The sequence below is a fragment of the Teleopsis dalmanni genome, chromosome 1 (assembly GCF_002237135.1).
Source record: "Teleopsis dalmanni isolate 2A chromosome 1, ASM223713v2, whole genome shotgun sequence".
NCBI classification, from domain to species: Eukaryota; Metazoa; Arthropoda; class Insecta; order Diptera; family Diopsidae; genus Teleopsis; species Teleopsis dalmanni.
In genome coordinates this window covers 156,939,910-156,961,837 of record NC_051846.1, presented here as the reverse complement: position 1 = coordinate 156,961,837, position 21,928 = coordinate 156,939,910, and the positions used below count along the sequence as shown (strand labels likewise).

At 28.1% G+C, this 21,928-nt stretch overlaps 2 protein-coding genes across 4 annotated transcripts in view; one reads left to right on the top strand and one right to left on the bottom strand.

The window, feature by feature from the left end:
• Positions 1-21,928, bottom strand: part of LOC119666533 (serine-rich adhesin for platelets-like) — a 378,359-nt gene that overhangs the window by 51,952 nt on the left and 304,479 nt on the right. The window lies entirely within an intron of this gene.
• Positions 1,506-18,706, top strand: LOC119669548 (E3 ubiquitin-protein ligase ariadne-1). Of its 3 annotated transcripts, none has more exons than XM_038079479.1 (8): positions 1,506-1,744; positions 5,039-5,322; positions 12,890-13,045; positions 13,109-13,168; positions 15,158-15,807; positions 15,871-15,994; positions 16,057-16,283; positions 18,221-18,706. In XM_038079479.1, exons 2-8 carry the CDS (start codon positions 5,104-5,106, stop codon positions 18,300-18,302), a joined length of 1,518 nt encoding a protein of 505 aa, XP_037935407.1. In that variant the 5' UTR covers positions 1,506-1,744; positions 5,039-5,103; the 3' UTR covers positions 18,303-18,706. The 3 variants fall into 3 exon arrangements, with proteins under 3 accessions (XP_037935407.1, XP_037935409.1, XP_037935408.1); XM_038079481.1 differs by lacking the exon at positions 1,506-1,744 and adding an exon at positions 4,026-4,129; XM_038079480.1 differs by lacking the exon at positions 1,506-1,744 and adding an exon at positions 4,272-4,369.

The following is a 21,928-nucleotide window of genomic DNA, read 5'->3' as shown; positions in this document are numbered from 1 at the left end:
TCAAAAATAATAGCTAGAGCTAAATTTTTTCGAGAATTACTTAATGAAGTCATAAAGAACCTTTTAAAAACGTAACAATAAAGCTATGATATAAGTGATTACAGTATTATATACGATTACGATATAAGTTTTATGATAAAAACAATGTCAATCCGTTCTTAATGCAAGAAATTTATTTAGAAGTTTATTTCTCTTGTTACATGTATATACAAACGTGTTAAAAATATACGAATTTATAAAGTTCGCTTAAATCATAAGACCCAAATCCAGTAAGCCAGGAGAAGAGAAATATAAAAGTTTTAGAATTAACACATGTAGAAAAACTTTTTATTAATAAAAATGGTTATTCAAACACATTTTGTAATTATAAATAATTTAAGAACTAGTTATAAATGGTGTTCTTATTTACAAAAATTTATAAACATCTTTAACTCCCTTTTATTTACAGTTTTTATGTATTATTATATGTTATATATAAAACATGAATCGTTATATAAAACATTGATAGGCCACGTTTTACATATTGTAACACTTTTTGAAATGCATAAACTGTGGCTTGCCGTTATTCTACCCATTTCAATTTACTACTAAGGCCGTGTGCGAGTTCGAGTAAATTGATGGTAAATTGAGAGAAATAGTAAATTATGTCGGAATGGCAGCGAACGTTGGTATTTACCAGAATTTCGAGTACCGTAAATTGGATAAAAATTAGGTAAATTAGGTGTTACCATTGTAAACATAAGATGTTTAATAAATAAAATTGAAAACTTAACCAAAATAATTAAGTGCAATAAATAAATAAATAAATATTTAAATAAATGTGCAAAAAATTACTAGAAAATTTCAATTTACTTTACCTCAATTTACTCGAACTCATATTAATTTCACAACAATCAAATAATATTAAAACAATACAACACTTCAATTATGCTATATATTTTTAAATTTAATAATTAAATTTTTAACCAATTAAACAACAATATTTTTTTATATTTTTAATTCATAATTCAATTCTAAGGGATGATAAATGATATATATATTGTATATTATAAACCACACAACTAAACACTGAACTAGTCATTTCTGTTAAATCTAATTTATATAAATAAGTTGTAAATTTTTTTTGGAATTTATTTGTATTATTACATTCTGTCAAGTACGAATTACAGTAAGTAATATTTACTACGAGCTAAAAAAAAGAAAGGCGCGTTTAGATTATGCCCAGTGACATATCCATATTTATTTAAAATATAAAAGTGTGACCTACATATACATATCTAAGAAGGTTTTTCATGCTTTCATATAAAAATCCATATAAATTTTTTAATTGCATATTAATAACATATTATTATATGCATACTCCATCTTTAAAATGTTTATTTAAAATTTTAATTTTCCAACACTTTTTTCTAATGCAATACAACCCTGCAGTCATATTGATTGAACATACCATTGCCTAAATTAAATTTTTGACATTTCTTCATCTAATTTATTTTTTTTCTGACATTGTTCATAATAAAGAGTTTGTTTTTGTAATTCAATATATTCTTCTCGTTTTGGCCAGTAGTAAAATGTTATTTTAACAAAAAACAAGGAAACAGTAAAATTTGGACAATAGTGCTATGATCCCATTCGACTTGAAATGATTATTGATAATCGTTCTTCAAATTAAAACAATAATCTCGTGGCAATAAAATAAGTTTAAATTTTGTGCAAATTTAACGTGAAATATCAATAAGAAAAAGTAAGTAAAATGGGCAAATATAATATGTAAAATTACGTCGCATTGAAACCATCGTTGCGTTGCGTATGTGAACAACAAAATTACTTGTGTGTGGCTAAAAAGGTTATAATTAGTCTGATTGAATATAATTTGAAATCAATATATATAATATAAATGCATTTGGTATAATTAGTGAGTAAATGTACACGAATAAATTTTTATTTAAAATCGAATGTTAATCAAATAAAAATTCGTGTGTCATTCTTCTTAGTGCATGTGTATTAGTGTTATGAAATATAAATGCCTTAAAATGTACAAATAAAATTTTTTTTTGCATATATTTTTTAAATTGTGAAGTCCAAATTGCGTGTATTTATGGTTGAAATTTTGCCCTCTGATAAAATGCGTTTTTCTAATTGAAAATTATTGTAATTGCACATTCCTTATATTTTTATTAAAACAATCCCAGTAAGAAAAAAGTAAAAAATAATTCAAGATTTTATAAACATATAAACTAGGAAATTTTTGCAAACTTTAGTTGCACGCATAGAAATTTAATAAATTAAAATTTATTAAAATTATGTTAATTAAAGTAAAAGTAAAGTAAAACAATTAAGTTTACAGTAAAAATATTTTGTGCTGCAAACCACTTATAACGGAGTGTGTGATAAAGAAATTAAATAGTTATTATTATTAAATAGTTATAGTTTTCTGAATTTGTTTGTTTGATAATTTATGAACTAAAATATATAAATAGAACGTGATAAAATACATGTAGAAATTCCCATTCGCTGTCATGAAGTGCTTGTTTATATCTCTTATATCAATCAGCTGATTGCAAGTATTTTCATTTGTTAATTGTTTTAATAGTAAATACGGAGTTAATAAAAATTCAAAAAAGACAAAGTAACTAAATAAAAAATGTTCATATAATCATTAAAAAAATGGTTTTATTAGTTAACAGTTTATTGTAATCGGTTAATGTATTAAGTTTGTGATAAATGGTTAATTACTTTTTATGCATTTCGATCGAAAAACTATTTTGTGCGGCGAAAAAATATCAATATGCTGACATTCAAAAATATAATTAAGCTAAATTAATTAGGTATCCCTGAAAATGTTAGCAAAAATCCACGGAACGTCGGGTTAGGATGATAAAATTGACTTTTGCTTGTATTACAGTACAGAGACCAGGGGTTCTATTTCGCTACTGTAAAAACAATTGTGTGTACACGCAAACGAAAAACACATTTTTCACCGCAGTTTACACTTTCTTGTAAAATGGTATTCCCCAAGTGCTAGTGCGTTTTTTGTGCTGAATCTAAAATTATGAAGTGCTGAATGCATTTTTGACAGTTGTCAGTGAAGAAATTTGTATTTACACTGAATAAGCTCAAATGGCGGACATTTTGCTAATTATAATTTTTAATTTATTATTATATTAAAAATTTTTATTTTATATTTTTATAATTTTTTTACAGTTCTTATAACAAGTTTCAAAATTTTATTAACGTTAAAAAATTCGATATTGATATTTGAGTACAAACTTTACTCCTTTTGCTTGCTTTTTACCATTTTTAAAACCCATAAAAAAATAATAATAAATTTTTATATTGTATTTTGCACAAAATTCCCTGTTTTTTTTTTTAAATTCAAGGTCAAATACACGTTGAATAAAATTTGTGAAAAATGTGCATTTTTTGACAGAAGAACTCACTATTCACGGTTGAGAATTAGCAAAATCAAAATGTAAGCAAATTTTTGTGTACACTCCAGTTTGCACAGTTGCGGAAAAGACCCACAGAATAGCTTAAATGAAAGCTAACAATAAAGCAAACTTAAGAAATATAGTTAATATAATAGACTATAAATTATACTGTACAAAATAGTCGTATTATGAATTTTTAACAAATTTGTAAACGTATGTGTTAATTACATACTATAAAAATAAAAACTTCACCATATAGCTGAAGGCTTCAGCAGCCAAAGCTATATCTATACATGTTAATATTAGTTTTATAAACTAAACCATCATTTTTAATAAATAAATAAATAGCAGCTTAAAAACTTAAAAATAATTTTAATACCTCTGGCAACCCTAACATCTTTGTTTTTAATTTGACGTTTTTCCTTTATTTCATTGCTTGATGTATGACTGAAACAACACTATATTGTCATATTCAAATTCCCTTGTACTTGCGCATAGCATGTAAAAGAATTTTTTGTTATTGTTTTTTTTTTAGTTTCAATTTTTTAAGTTGAATTCATGGTCAGTTTTCTTCCTAAAATCATTCAGCGTTGAAGTGCATGTGTAATTCTGTAATATATTGGTAGTTTTTTTTCGGAAATAATTAAAATATAAACAACCAAATTTTAAATAGTTAAATTTTGAACATTTTGCTTAAGGTAAAATAATTTAATCGTCTATTCTTTGAATAAATAAAATAACTACATATGCGATATGAAGTATAAACTAAATTATTTTATTTAACATTTGGATTAATCAGTTTTTTTTAAAAATGTGTTTCTAATTTTATATTTATTTCCACCAAAAGGAACAAAAAAATAAACCATTTTAAAATTTAGTTCGCTACTAATTTTTTTTTTCATCAAATACGTAAATTAATTTGAACACAAAGAAATTTGGTATGTAGTAAGTTTTCTCGCGCGAGTGCTTTATAATGAATTATTATGAGGGGGAGTTGGTGGTGGGTGATGGGTAATGGCAGCAGCAGCAAGCAAACTAAACAACGCGAAAACTTTTAAAAGAAAAACAAGAAAACAGGCTAACAACCAATTTATCTTATTTGTGAAAATTTATTTAAAAAAAAATAAAGTAAAATGTAAAATATCAAGTACAAAATAATAAATACATTTGAATGGCATGAAATACTAAAAAATCACAAAAAACAAAAAAAAAACCAAAACACAAAACAGAAAACAATGTGAGGGCAAATATAAGTGCAAAGCAGAGAATATAGAAGAGGCAAATTGCAGAAAACTTGAACAAGGTCAAGTGACGTCTACTTTTTTTTAGTGATTTTGTTTTTGTAACTGCTGTTATATTTTGTTACCTCTCATGTTTGTTATTGTTTGTGCTACTGCTACCGCTGCTGCTGCTGCTGCTCGTGTTATTGGTGGTGCTATTGCTGCTGCTTCCACATTACACTTGTCACCGAAATTGACAGCTTCATAGTGGTGTTTGTGTTATTTTTTTTTGTATTTCTTTTCATTTATTAGACAATCGTTTTCTTTTCTTCATTCACAATTTCACTTCAATTTATTTTTCATATAATTTTGTTTTTATTTTTGCAGCCACTGCCGTTTTAAAGCTTCATTCTGAAAATTATCTATTAAAATTTAAGAAATAAACAAGGAATATGGAATCTGATGACGACTCCTTCGAGATTGAGAATGTTGACTCTGGCAATGTGTCGTCAGGTGATGAGGGTGACGATGACTTCGCTATGGAGGTTGACATTCCCACATCGCATGAGCGCCAAAACGACACCGAAGAGTTTCAATATGAAGTGTTGACCACCGACGAAATTGTACAACACCAACGTGAGATTATTGATGATATCAATAACGTTCTCAAGGTAAGTGGAGGGCATGAATGAGTGCTAGTGCAATACCAGTTTATTGTAATACCAAAAATAAAGAAGTTAGAAAATATTATTTATGCAAAATTCAATATTTTTAATATGAATTCTGTGAATTGATAGCAATACGTTTGATCTAAAAATGAGGGCCTTTAGATATATGCCCGACGATTTGTGTCATTTTCAATACTTTAAATATTTATTATGCTAATGTACTGATAATAATGTAGTTATATCTAAACATATTTCATTATAAAATAGTTTTAATAGGTCTGTTGCTAAGGTCCATTTTATGTAGAGCGTCATGAACACGCCGCCATCTGCAAATTTGTTGTTGTTTTCAATATAAATTATAAAATGAAGTGTAAGAGTAGAAACAATATGTCGGTACAAATTGGGTCATGAGATCCGATGCTACCTGTGCCTCGTCACTTAGGTAGAGAATTGTTATTCAGTAATAAATATGAACATTTGTGTCTTTTGAAAGCATATTATTATAATTTCTGTGAGATTCTGTATAACATGGTTTTTCTTCAAAACCCAAAAAACCAATATGGACGAGCTTATAACACTCTACATAACATGGTCGTTATACGGAATTTACATGAAAATTTTGATTGTAATTTTAGCTGTCTAAAATTTTAAACTGATATCTGAAATCAAAAAGCGAGAATATCGATTCACACGACGTTCATTGTAATTTGATTGTCAAATTTATTGATCAGATGTAAGTCTGATCAATAACATTTAAGAATGAAAATTTCATTCATTCCACAAAACTATTCATAATAGCAGAAGTTTGTACTGTACAATATTGTATTACGGTCAACTGTCCAAATTAAAATCAACTTAATTTTGTAGAAATTACGAATTAAATCTATTTTCAGCTGTCAAAATTACCATACAAATCTTCTTGATTTGAACTTGTTTTGCTATCAGAATCAAGAATAATTTGAAATTACAGCTAAAATTACAATTAAAACCCTCGTGTGAATACAGTATTAGGTTAGGTTAGAGGGGCGGGATTTTGCCCAAAATCCACATAAGCTCATATAAAGGTCGCTAGTAATATGGGTTAGCGTTGGTCAAGCGCGTAATTTTGTAGTGTGACAGTTCGGAAAGAAAGGGGGCCCAAATATTTTAAATTGTCTCCTATCCAATAGACATCTCACATAAGATGGAGTACAGTTTTCTCTTCATTCGCAGAACTAGAACCAAAACAAAAGTGATTATACGGTAGATCCAGGCTCAAAGCATGTCGTCTTAGAACGCAGGGACAAGTCATCATAGATATCATAGTGCTGAGTTTTTCCATCAAGGCGTTAAAAGTCCTTATTCATTTTCTAATCATCAAAAAAACAAGTCTGTTAAAGGCCCACCCATATTGTTTATTAATCAAGAACACACTACATTATATTAGATATTAATCGTTCAGGTTTTTTATTAAGCTACGAAAGAGTTTTCGGAAAATTTTTGTAGGTGTCTAAAGCAGTTTTATGAGTTTTTGGAGAAAATATTGACGTTATGTATAATAGATTTATATAGGTCGCAGTTTTTATAATATAAAAATAATATATAAAAATGTATATATTAACGTTCCTATTGCACTGTTTTTCATTGTAGGTAGTCCAAAATTAATTTTGATAATGTTCAATTCGTGTTCTTATATTATAGTTGTTGTATCTCATATAAGGACCAAACATGTCGATTTTTTATTGGGAAAGGTGTGCTGGTCGTTTGAATAAACGAGTGACTTTAGCATGTAGATTTTACCAATCTAAGAACCTAGTTCTCTTAAGTGATTTTATTGCTCTTTTTTATTAATACTTTACTATTTTGGCAATGTACAGAATCATGATTTTTAAGATGATTTAGCTGATTTGATTTAGTTAAATTTGTATGTATGTATATATTGTAGTTGCTTTTACACCATTCTTACAATGATTTCAGCATAGGAATTTGGCAATTAAATATATACATATCTTGCATTAATATACATATTATATAGAGATATAAATAATTATGCATATCGAAACGTCATTACGAAAAGTGATTTTCTCAAGATGAAAAATATATTTTATCTGAAGAAGACAAAAAGGCCATATTTTGTCTGATGGTTTTGTGCATTAAATTTTGAACAAAGCTGAAAATATCGAACAGCTGAAGCGTTTATGTAAAGTGACATATTTCGCAGTTGTGTCGAACGGATTTGTACTAGTCAAAGATACATTATCTTTTGTAAATATTTTATCAATATATATTTGATAAATTTAGTTCTCTTTGTGTAACAAAATTAACTAAACAGCCAACTTGAAATAAGTTTTTAATTTGTTTGTTATTAATTTTTTTTAAGACATGTTTCTATAAGAAAAGCGAACTTTCTAAACCTTCTAGAGCAGATTGTCTAAAAACTGATGGAACTTCAACCATGCTATAAAATAGTGCTATAGAAATTTAGAAGTTAGTGTATATCTCAAAGTTACTTTTTAATATCGATAGCCAAGTGGTCTTTACAACACCAATGGAGTTGTCGCAGTTCTATTGTTACCAAAGGACTAAAACAATCGGGCTTTCTAGACACTTGTAGAATTTTAAACTATACTATTACATAGTATATACTATAGAATTTAGAACACTTAAATTTTGCTTAGGTTCAAAATATAGGTTATGTATGGTTAAATTTGATTTTTACGATGAGATTTACTTAGGCCTGTTGACTTATTATGTATTATTTAATAAAGCTAACGATGTTCTTTAGAAAAAGTCTTGTTGTAGCTGACTAAAATCTTCCACAATATATGTCCCTATATTAAACAACTTACCATATATATTTTATAATTTTATATTTTATATTTTTTGTATACTTAATAAGTAGATTTTAGCTTGCAATTTGGCATATGAATTTGCCTAACATATTTATACAAACATGCAATAATATAATTCGTAAGTCGAATTAATTTAATTATTTTTAATTTTTTTTTTTTTTTCGAAAATAATACGTATTTTGAAAACATGCGAATTACTACGCATTTAGTAAAAAATAATATCTGACGACATTTATTTTACTTGCTTCTTTGGTTTATTAGTAGGAGTAATACGTATATTATATTGCTGTAATATTTAAAAGTGATCAATTAATTACAATGCCTAAGTTATTTAATCATTGAACCAAATTATTTTTTTTCTTATTCTGCAAAATATATAAAGATTGAACTGTTGCCTATCAAAAGTATTTGTCAAAAAACAATGATACCACTTTGAAAGCATTTTCTGTTAAATATTCTAACTATTTATTGAATGAAAAGTCCTAGTATTTATAACAATGTGATTTAAAACTATTCTTGGAGCGAACTATGTACAAATATACAAATCTAAACATATGTATATATACTGGGTTGGCTCATTTTTACAATCAATTGGCATCAAAAAATCTGTTATCATATCCCGATAATGCACCTGTTCGTTTGCTGCTTTGTCAATAACATCTTCGAAAAAGTATGGTCCTATAAACATAACATCACAAACTCCACACCACACTGTGCTTTTTCAGTAATTTGAGGGTTTTCCATGACATAGAACTGACAATTTTGTTTGTTTACGGTTGCCTTTAACATGAAATACTACTCATCATAATAAAAAGTCATAATGATTTTTTGCCACAAATTCCTATGGGCTTAAGTGCGTTGGACTGGTATGTACCGATAAATAGCAATATATATATCTATAGTTTTAGATATGCTATTATCACTTATTCTTACATTTATTGTCAAAGTTGCAGTGTTACCAGATGGTTCCACTAAATGTAGCCAACCCTGTATATGCATAGATTATGTTAGGTTATATTGGCGATCCTAAGGTATCCACTTATGCCTAAAGGCACATTTAAAACACAAGAGTCAAAACTACTGTAGACTGTTAGGTTCTTTTGTTTTCAATTCTCCTGTAGACGACTCTTCGTTTGGTTTGCGCTAGTATTTACTCGGCTTACATATGTTACATTTATTATCAGAATACGTAAATATTATTTATCGATATAATCAATAATAATACCTGTTTTTATTAGAAGTCGTTTGGTATGCGAAGTATGTAATCGTGTACATTTATGCTTGTAATGTATATATTATCCATCACAGATTCTATAATTTGGTATATTTTACAATAATCTATAATAGGTCAGCTGTATTAGTTTCTAGTGTGTGGTTCGCATACTTGTTATACTTCACTCCAAAAATTCTGCGTAAAATCTCTTTCTATGTACATGTTTTTCCTTAATAAATAACACCATTTTCTTGATTTTCAAAGCTAATATATGAAGCTTGTGTAATCTTAAGCTTACATTATATTTTCTCTCTAATCCGAATTAGTATCCGTATGGTGTCTACCGTAAATATTTCTTTTAGTTGGCAAATTCCTTTACATCAAAAAATTGTCTAGAACAGAGTTTTTTGTTTACATCCAAAACGCTAGTCTAGATCATAGTTTTTCTGTATGTAACACTTTTTTTTTGAAAGATTTTTGATGTTCATTCCTATGTGATTATAGTGCTTTTGAAGTAAAAATACTTTAATGGTTAATATTTCTTATCTTTTTATATGGTTTCATCAACCTCTTCAATTAAGTGCTTGCCTGATCATAAAGAAAATTGCATCGGAGCATTCTTCTCGCCTCATAAACGCGCTGTCGCATATGAAATATGAAATTTCTCTAATCAGTTTTCGCAATAAATTTTGTTGTGTCCAGGAAAATATTTGCATTTTGTCATGGTGGAAATAATAATATTGTTTATAAACAAAAATGCGAATACCGCTGAGTCATTTACTGCATTATTTTTTTATTTTACTTTTTGCGAAACGAGAATCGCAGTAGTATATTTTCTTGAATGATATCATAACAAAAAAAAGCAGCTAAATTTAGCTTACATTGTTGGAGGCTGTTTTGTTTAAGAGATTTGCAGGGCTTCGCTTTTATACTATATATACGTAATAATAAGTACTTAATGTATAATAAATAAAAATTAAAATGATTCTAAACAAATAGTTTCGCATTCTATGGTAAATGGATGAAATGAAAAATATGATTTAAAAAATATAATTTTACATTGTTTTCATACGTTCTGAATACCCTTTTAAGATAAAAATCAATAAATTTGCTGTTTAATTTTCACATTTAATTTACTCAGATTAAAAGATTTAAAATACTTATTTGTTAGTTATACACTTAACTTTACACCACACCCCACTGACTGCTTCTAAATCCTCAGCTAAAATGGTGAAATATATGAGAGATGCGCATGCATCAAATGCATTTATGTGTTGTGTTAAATTGTAAATGACCTCCAAGTTGAAGGTTACTCTGGTGCATGCATTAATGCTTTCATGTGTAAACTTTCTCCTTCTACCATAAAAATGGAAACTGTTATGTGCAGCTCTCAAGCTAAAAACAACGAGTACTTCTGACAAAAAGTGCTTCTATGCAAAAGATATTTCCTCGTTATTTGCATTAACCTCCCTCCATGACCTAAATCGTTTTCAGTTAAACTTAATTGGTGTTATTAATTTGTAATATTTTTATTTTTTTTGTTAAAGATTTTAGAATTTATTTTTATAGAAAAGCCATTTCAAGTTAATTGCATATACCTGAACTTAAATTATATATACTTCCTGAACATTATTAGCGATGTTGGGGCTCTATAAATAGCTTGAATTGTGAAAGAGCGAATTGCTAAATCCATTTTTATTTCTTTTTAGTATTTTTTTAGGTTTGTTAATGTGTTTAATACAAAAAAAATTGTATTTTTAATTAATAGATATTCATTCGTACGAAACGTATAATAGTTTTACAGTGCTCTGGTCTACGCGATACTTAGACCCCTCCCATAATAATAATAATTATAAGTTAGCATAACGGTATTAGTACTAATGTATCCGATCTGTCACAGGGTTTCTACGGAATCTAAGTATTACAAGGAACGATAGCTGTGTCACTGTGATAGTCTTGCCAGACTCAGACTTTCGTACTTATTAACCGCCTATCCACTTATAATGGAAACATTTCTTCAAGGGACAAAATGGGATTTTTAACTGCTACACACCTATGAAACTAAAGTGGGTTTGTCACAATAATCCTCAAAAGATGCACTAACGTAGTGACATAATTTCTAACCCTTCCAAAATCTATTTATCTAACAGCTTATACATTGCCTGCGCAACACATACCATAATGGCTTATACCAAAGAGTTTCTGTCGTTCTCGCCCAGACAGTTGTTCTTCTGTTTGAGTTCTTTATATCAAAAGTCTGCTTCATTTAGTCGTTTGTGTAAAAGATTGACTTTAAGATAAAGATCCAACTGCATCCAAAATCTATTTGTCGTGATCAGAAACTAATCTTCTCATTAGTTTATTCCAATATAATGAAATGTTTATAGTAATTGTGTGCACAAATACAATTGCATTGGAATCTAGTGAATGGATTGTATGAAAATTAAAAAAAAAAAAATAAAACAACAAATTGCATGGTTCTTTCCATAGGAAGCACAAGATAAACTCTAAAAAATCTTAGTATTACCTATTACTATTATAATTTACCTGAAATAGTATGTGGTCCTTTTAATACAGTTTTTGTGAAGATATATCATATATATATAAAGATGAATATTCTTCATCTTAATATTACTATTGTTATACAGAAGAGTACAGATGAGCGACTTCATATGGGGTAGAGCTGCAGCTTGGGCATATATTGTGTATAGAAGTATTTATGCATGACAAGTAACAGTTTAGCATTCAGCCATATTCTGATCTCATTTGAATTAGCACAATTGAGGCTGCACGAGGGAGATGTCGTTCTTAGTAAAAAATGTTAGGCGAGGGCTTGTTGACAATCTTAGTCTCGAAGAGGATACTGTGTTTGTGTGGAAGGCTTGAAGTCCACATTCATATTCAACCTTACTGTGCTAAGAAAAAACGGATCACGGATCGATGTGATGGTGAAGTTTGGTGAAAAATTCAAATTTGAATCATTTCTCCACACACGTGAACTTTAGTATTAATGAATATTCTAGGTCCATTAAAATCTAGATGTTTTCTCTATATATGTGGAATTTTTACATCAATAGACAAAATTTTTTATATCCTTTTATTATTCTGGATATTTTTGCTATATAAGTCTCTGCTTTTAATTTATATTTATTGAAGCCTTGATGGAAAATAAAACTATAGTTAGAATCATATAAAAATATTACAACTTAAATTGATAAAGTAATTTTAAAAATCAGCTTATCATATTTCTAATAATGTAATTCTGAGAAATTGATTTATTTACAGAATTAAAATAATTACGAGTTTGTGCTCTGTTCACATGTTTCATATATTATTAGTCTACATTTTTAGTTAGTCTTAATTAGGCTACAATTTTAGTATTTTTCTAAGAAATAATAAATAAAAATCACCTTATTTTATTTTAAATTATTGCGTATTAAAGTCGTTTAAATATTTTTTTTTTAATTAAATATAAATTATTTTTAACAATATATAATTTTTTTTATTATATGCTTTTTTCTTTTAGCTTTCACCAACAATTGTTCGTATTCTACTAAATCACTTCAAATGGGACAAGGAAAAGCTGTTGGAAAAATATTTTGATGAAAATACTGAAGACTTTTTCAAAAGTGCTCATGTTGTGAATCCTTTTAAGAAACCTACTGCACCAGCTAGACAAAGAGTGAGTTAAAAATTACTTATATATAAAACATATAAATGAAAAAATAATATTTTTGTTTTATAGATAAGTAATCGAAGCCATGCAGAGGAGTGTGAAATATGTTTTACTCTACTGCCGCCTGATGTAAGAAAAAAGAAATAATATGAAAAACATCCATTATTTATATGCGCTACATTTGATTCATTTCTTATAAAATTTATTTATAAAATTTAACTAGCTTTTGAAAGTAAATATTACTTTTAAAATTATTGGTTACTACAAGCGTTAGTAAAGTGAACCACTTACTCCGTTCACCTGATATAGCACCGTGCGAATTTTACTTTTTTTTAAAATAATGGACTTATAGTCGTAAATACCTTCCAAAAAGCTGGCCAATGATCTAAAATAGTCATTTCACATGTTTTTAGATTGTACAAACTTCTATATTAAGGCAGAAAGGGGCTATATTGCCAGAAAAACGTTTACTTTGAAAGATAACTTCTATGTATATATATACATATACCTCGACAGAAAAAAAATCAAGCCTATTAAGACCCATTTTATTTACAGAAAGTTCTGTATACGTATTCAAATTTGTGTATGAATTTTAATTTTTTTTTGTTTAAAAAACCTCGCGACAAATTTGATATTATTATTATTCAGCCAAAATGTTACATTTTTTAACGAGATATTTTGTTAAGAGCTGAAATATAGACCAAATACACTATAACCAACTTTAGTGATGGCTTAAAATGAAATTATATTTTCTTAATTGGTGCGATAGCGATTTCCCGGACTTGCCAATTTAAAAACAGATTTTATTATCAGGTTTTTTAACCTGATTTCCTGCCGTAAACACTTAACACTACGTTGCTCTCAACAAACAACAACAGTAACAGATAACAACAGATAAATGTCCTCCGTCGATACCAATTGTGCTATTCGTTTGGATATAGATTCTTCCTTGAAAGGGAGTAAGTCCAACACACCAGCAGTTCCGAGTTGGAAAATGTAACTTCACATTAAATAAAAATAATTGAATGCAGTCATCTTACGCCGCTTAACTTTGGATACGCCTCTCTATCGTGGCGGCCTAACCACAGCCACCATACTAGAGCGCCAACCGCTGGAGGATCAAACCTCTAATATGTAAGACAGTCAAAGCTGTTCTGATCCTCCTGGTACTAAATTTACTCCTCCGTTCGGACGTATCGGTTGGTGTCGGTTGGTGCCTACGGGATTTTAGTGGTCTCTTACAGCACGCATGCTCTTCCTCGGGAATATTCTAACCACTTTCCTTCTGAGTTTATAGCGATACAGTTATTTTCTCGAGATATCAACATTGAGATTTTACATTGATTGTATTAACAACAAAAACGCTGCTCATGTTAACTAGTGTATTCAATTTTAACATTGAATACAAAAACGGCAGCAAACTAAAATTCGTTGTCAAACGGACGTGCTCGTGAAAGTGTAGAACAATTACAAAAATGTAATCAAAACACTTTATTAATAGACTTTTAATTAACTTTTATTTAAAATCATTTAATTAGGTTGGGTCAGGTTAATTTATGTCGTCGAAACCTACACATAGACGTATTAATTACCAATGAATATGTAGATTTGTAGTAGTACTTGAAATTCTAATTCTATACTAACCACATAGTAAGATTCAAACCAAGATTCTGCATACCTTAGTTTTGGTATATATGCACCGTAAACATCAAATAATTTTTCAAGGAAACTTATTACAATTATAATATAATTGTTTATAATTCTATTTATTATTTATTATTATTATCTTATAAATATATTTTATTTATTTATTTGCTAATTGGCCTTTAAAATAAAAATAAAAAAAACTAATTTATTATTTATATTTCAAACAAATTATTTTATAAAGATTTTTTCCGATATTTCGACTATCTTCGATAGTCATCTTCGGTGAAACTGATAGTCAAAGATAGTCGAAGAATCGGAAAATATCTTAACAAAAAAATTTGTTTTAAAGATAAATAATAAATTATATTTTTTTTTATTTTTATTTAAAAGACCATTTAGTCCGCTCATAAATTATTATATAATATTTTTGATCATAAAAAAAATAATAAAATTTTTTATTTATAAATTTAGTCAATGACGGGTTTGGAATGTGGTCATCGGTTTTGTTTAGCTTGTTGGCGTGAATATCTCTCAACAAAAATTGTTACTGAAGGTATTGGGCAGTCCATTTCATGTGCAGCTCATGGCTGTGATATTATAGTCGATGACGTTACTGTAACAAAACTAGTTCCGGACCAAAAAGTTAAAGTTAAATATCAACAATTAATTACAAATAGTTTTGTTGAATGTAATCAGCTATTGCGTTGGTGTCCGTCCATCGACTGTACATACGCCATTAAAGTGCCCTACGCTGAAACGCGACCGGTGAGTTGTAATTGTGGACATACTTTTTGCTTCACATGCGGTGAAAATTGGCATGATCCTGTTAAATGTCGTTGGTTAAAGAAATGGATTAAAAAATGTGATGATGATTCAGAGACCTCAAATTGGATTGCAGCCAATACTAAGGAATGCCCAAAATGTAATGTAACTATTGAAAAAGATGGCGGTTGCAATCATATGGTATGCAAAAATCAAAATTGTAAGCATGATTTCTGTTGGGTTTGTTTGGGTTCATGGGAACCTCATGGCTCTTCTTGGTATAATTGTAATCGTTATGATGAGGATGAAGCAAAAGCAGCACGTGATGCTCAGGAAAAATTACGTTCGTCGTTGGCTAGGTAATATATTAAAACTTTTCAATTTAATTTTTATAAATTATTTTCTTATTATTTTTCTTTTAGATATTTACATTATTATAACCGTTATATGAACCATATGCAGTCTTTAAAGTTTGAAAATAAATTATATGCATCTGTTAAGCATAAAATGGAGGAAATGCAACAACACAATATGTCTTGGATTGAAGTAAGTTGCTAAAAGTATTTTTTTTTTTAGAAATACTAATAATTTTTACAAATTTTCATTAGGTACAATTTTTAAAGAAGGCTGTTGATATACTCTGCCAATGCCGCCAAACACTAATGTACACATATGTTTTTGCTTACTATCTTAAACGAAACAATCAATCCATGATTTTTGAGGACAACCAGAAAGATTTAGAGTCAGCGACCGAGAAGTTATCTGAATATTTGGAACGTGATATAACCTCAGAAAATCTGGCAGATATCAAGCAAAAAGTGCAAGATAAATATAGGTAATTATATTATATTTAATTATTTAAATACTCGTATGAAGTAATAATTTAGAACAATTTATATGCATTTACATAGCTTTTATATTTATGCAAATATTTTAAACTTATGGTTATTTAAAAATTGCTCTGGCTGGAAATAATTCTAACTTTATTTGTTATACATAATATTACTACTTTATGAGTGAGTCGCGTGTAGCAAAGCTGCCGACTCTACTATCCAACAGCTACAAGTTGCTCAAAGTCAGGCTCTCCGAAGGCTCTTCAAAGTACCATGATATACCCGCACGAATGATATGCTAAGAGACCATAGAATAGATCCGGTCAAGAAATACATAAGGGACAGAGCTCTGAAGCTAAATGCGAAAACCAACAGGCTACCCTACTTAGCACTATCTAATCTCAGAGTAATCACTAACCGCACGGAGCGGTACGCAGATCTTAGATCAATCATTGAATAATCACGAAGATTATCAGGAATACTCAAATTAATCAGTGAGATGGGCGGTACTCTACAGAATCCCCCCAGCTATCATAGAGTAAAAGTGCCCAGATGCACTAATTCGGAAAAGGCTTAACACAATAACAGAATATTACTACTTTATTTCATTCTGTGTTTCTTTGGTTTTGTGGTCTCTAACTGTATATAGGAAACTTGTTAAGATGACAGTACCTTGACGCCCAGATACTTCAATATACCATGTTTAAGGTATAATAGAGTCTTTACTTCATCTACCAAGTTAGTGTGACTATTTCTCTCTTACATCTACACTCATTAAAGAATTCTGTTCCAATAATATTTGTAACTCGTGGCTTTCTGAAGTAATAAAATTTATTGGTGTTTGAGTTAGGATTTTGGAAAGAGGGGTAGGTGAGAAATGTTATACTCCATCTGGAACATATAAAAATATCTTAACATCTCAATATGTTGGGCAAATCATCTTAATTTTTTATAGATAATATTTTCTTCATATTTTTCTATGTAATACTTCATTTCGAATATTCCTTTGAAAACCTTAATTTTTAAAAATTTTCTTAATTTTCTTCTTTTGATAAGAGCCTTAAAATGAAACTATCTTATTTTATATTATTTTTTGATTCTGTCGTTTTTACGTAAAGGCTTTAGTATATTGAAAAGTTGAAGAGATAAAAGATGTATAGAGCAAATATATGATGTAATAGAATTTGTCCTACCTAAATTGAATGAGATTTAACCATTAAGGCAGGTTAAACTCAATGTAGCTATAGTTTTCCTAAATTTTTCAGTTTCTTTGTTCCTGTAATCCTTCTCTCTAAAAGCTTTTCTTTCAAATTTATTCTTTCTCACATGATGAGTAGTTATGTTTTCAACGAAAATTCTTTTTTATATTTTTAATTCATTGAATTTTGGACTGCATATATATGTGTATCGAGTATTCCCAACTATTCATCACTAATTGGCCTATTTACACTATCATGAACGTAACATGAACATGAACTTGAAAACCGGTTACTGATAGATGAGAGAGGAAAGAGAGTGTGATGTTAGTTCATAAATTTCACGCAATGAAATTTGCTGCGTTTCTTCAGCTTGACACGCATACATATGCAATGTTATGTTTATCTTTTAATGCTGAATACTCTCTATTTTTCTCAATTTCTGTGCTCTGCACTATTACACACAAGCATTTTATACGTGAGCATTTTATAAATTTCACGCTCATGAGAGTTCATGATAGTGTAAACTGAACTGACAGTTCATGTTGTCGTCAAGTTCATCTCACGTTCATGATAGTGTAAATAGGCCCAATGGCTTTGAAAGTTTCTGTTAAAGTAAAAATAGTCACTACTGTCATATAGACATTAAAATCAAATTTAAAATACAATAATAGTTTAAATAAAAAATACAAAAGTAAATTACGTTAATATAAATTAATATAAAAATGTAATTTCTATTACAGATACTGTGAGAAGCGCCGCAAAGTCCTCTTAGATCATGTTCACGAAGGCTATGAAAAAGACTGGTGGGAATATACAGAATGACGCGAATCTTGGTTGGATAATTAAGGTCCCACAAAAGAAGCAAAGTGATGAACTAAATTTAATGTTATTTTTCGTTTTTATATTTAAACGTACAATTTTATAAATTGGCAAGAAACGTTAACAATTTTTGTTAACAAACACAAAAAAAAAAAACAAAAATTAATTCAAAACAAAAAACAAGCGAAAGAGCGAAACAAGCACTAAACATCTTAAAATATATAACAACCAAAACAAGCCAGATGACATCACTTACCTACGCCACTCTAAGCCCACATCCATTCATCCTTGTACACAATCACATTACACAAACACACCTATATACATAAATATCTATAAATCACTTGGCCAGTTGTTAACAACAAAATTCTAGTTTCGAAACATATTTAGATACAAAATTTCCGTGATCCAATATTTGTATTTATGCAAAAACTGTATAAAATAAAATTTCTTTACAACAAGCAAAAAAAAAAAAAGGAAACAGTAAACTAAATTCATAAAGAACAGCTGAGTGATTATAGTTATAAATATATAAATATTCAAGTTTAGTAAGTATATTTTTATATTTAAGTTTTAAGGTAACCAAATTAAGTAGTGAAAAAATTATTTAATATTTTAACCGACTGTATGCTTTTTGTTGTTTTGCGCCTTAAGATTTACATTTTTATTAAGTTAACAAAATTTTATTTAGTTAAAAATAATTAATAATTATTAGATGGAATTCTTAATTAAAAATGATTGCATCATTTCTTTAAATTATTATTTAAGTATGTATCATTTTTGTTCAAAATACTTTTTAATTTTTAATTTAATTTTATTTCTTTCAAAAATAATAGTTTAATGTCTATTTTATAATTAGATAATTTTTTTTTTATATTTTTTTTTGTCTTCATATGTGCAAAAATTGTTATAATGTTTTTGTTTTGTTCCTTACACACAAGTGCAGTAATAAACACAAAATTCGCTAACAAATTTCAATAAATATAAAAAATATATAAATATTTTATTTATTATAGTTTGCAAATAAAAACTGCTAAAAATATAAAAAAATTAAAGTTCAATTTAAAAAGAAAAACGTTTTAAAATTATTATTTCTATATAAACTTAACACAAAAAAGAAATTATATTTAAAAAGGTCTTCTATGCTTTAATTGTAAATAGTTCGTATAAAATTAAAAATGATATATATAATGATAAAAAGTACGTATATATTAAAAAATTATAAAAATAATTTTAAAATAAGTAATTATAAAAAAAGTTAAAAAGAAGAAATAAAAACCCCAATTATTAAAAATTATATAAAACATGTTTCTAAATCATATCTAAAATATTTTTTATGTGTAAGTATAGAAAGTATATATATATTTTTTTTTGTAATTGTATATATGTCCATGATTACAGTACAATTCATCTCTTAAACAATTTTATTACATATATAAAAAATTAAGTAAAGTAAATAGCTTATTACTGTATTATATTAAATCTTTAAATATTATTTATTTAGATGTTCCAATATGAACTTTATATATTAAATTATTTTATTGTGTACACAAAATATAAAAATTAGGTTGAAAGATTCAATTCAAGTGAATTATAATGCTTATTACAGTTTTAAATATTTTTTTAGTTGTTCGAAATTTCCAGCATCTTGATATTCGAGTACATACTTTACGTATTAAACTATTTTATTGCATACAGAAAAAATAAAAATTAGGTAGATAAGTTATTTTTATTATAACTTTATTTTAATGCATATTAGAGCTTCAAATATTATATATTTCAGCTGTTCGAATTTTCGAACATTTTAATATTTAGTTTAAACATTGTGTATTAAACATGTTTTAAATATTGTATAAATAAAATAATACAATTTAGGTAGATAGCTTCAACTGAAATATAAAGCTTATGTATTAATCTACCTGTTCGAAACTTCCGGCATTTTGATATTGGAGTTTTAACTTCATACATTCAACTATTTGTTTCACTGCACAAGTGAACAAGTCTGTAGTTATTTATTTTCATTCAATTAAGACTATTATTTGAGATGTGTTTTAATATTTGAATGTTCGTATATAGTGTTTAACTTAGTTGGACTTCAGAAGAAAATGAGTTATTCTAGTTTAATTTGCCTCAAAAGGAATAATTGGAGTAGTTTCTGTATTTGAAAACATGTGATTTAATAATGCTTTTTTAGAAGCCATTACCATTCGCACTGAATGGTACTGAAGCAATCCTTCGAATCTGTAGAGATACAGATATCATATTTACACGTACCTCAAACCAGTAATAATTATATTTATATTATAATATAGAAAAAAATTTAGAATTTTTATTTAATTACCTTTCCTATTGGCATTTCTCCTAAGCAGGCATCGAAAATAGGCATAAATTATGTGTATCACTGTATCCAAATAGAATAAATATAACTAATAAATTTTCAGATTTAGAGATGGCGGTGGAAAAATACGATCCTAAATAAAATAGAACAACAGACATGACTAGAGATCTAAGAATCGACTCAGTGAAAAAAATATTTCAAGGACAGAGCCCTAAAATTAATCACAAAAGTTGGTACGTTGCCCAACCCCGCCCTAACAAACCTTAAGTCCAACTCAGGACGCACAGGAAGATATGCTGATCTACGGTCCGTCATCAGTTAAAAGATAAATAAATGATAAAAATTCTAGTATAGTTAAAGCTTTTCCCTGCCCCACACTAAGCACAACAACAACAGAACAAATCACAACAACAACAACAACAACAGATATATTACTTTATATGTTTGGCTCAAAATTTGACAAAAATATCTAAAATTAAGCCCAACAAGACGTCCTGATTATGTGCATGAATAGTTTGCGTATATACTCCGAGAATTCAAAACAAACCTCTAAAAAGTAGTAAAGTTAGATAGTTGTGGTGAAAGGAGGACTGAATTATTCTCAATTAGATAAGAAAGTCGTTTCCTAATGATAGGTAGTAAATAAAAGATCAAGCTAGAACTAAGGCTCCGAGTGATACTTCGCGTGTGTTAAAGAAGGGGACCCCCAGAAACATAAGCCTACTTCTGGCCAAGCCTGGACATAGAAACAGCAAGTGTTCTGGTGTACTTTCTTCGATAGCTGGTAGACACGCATTACAGGAGCTGTCACAGGGAAATAATTATTTATTACTATTTGGGAATTTAACTTTGCAGTCGATACTCGTAGTATTTAATATATATATTGAGTGCTACATTACCTTGAAATGTCAAAAATGAAGTTGAGCTAATGGATTTCTATAATATTGCGTAAAAATTTTGTTACCATCATTAGCCACTGTATTTCATATAATTAAGCTACAGTGATAGTTTTAATTATTGTAGCTGAAGACTGTCGTGTAATCGTGAGTTCGTCTTGAATGTAAGTTGTGATAGTTGGCAGTTATCTTATAAAATATATTAATGAAGTGTATCTCAAACTTCGTTGGAAAATAAACTCTAGTTAGATAAAATGTGTCCGATTAATAGGAAGAATCGTACATTTTACATTCTATAATGATTTCACTATTTTGAATCGAAACCAAATAAAAAATTTACCTTATTATTAGTCTACCTTTTTAATTTCATGACGATTTATAAATATTAAAACAAC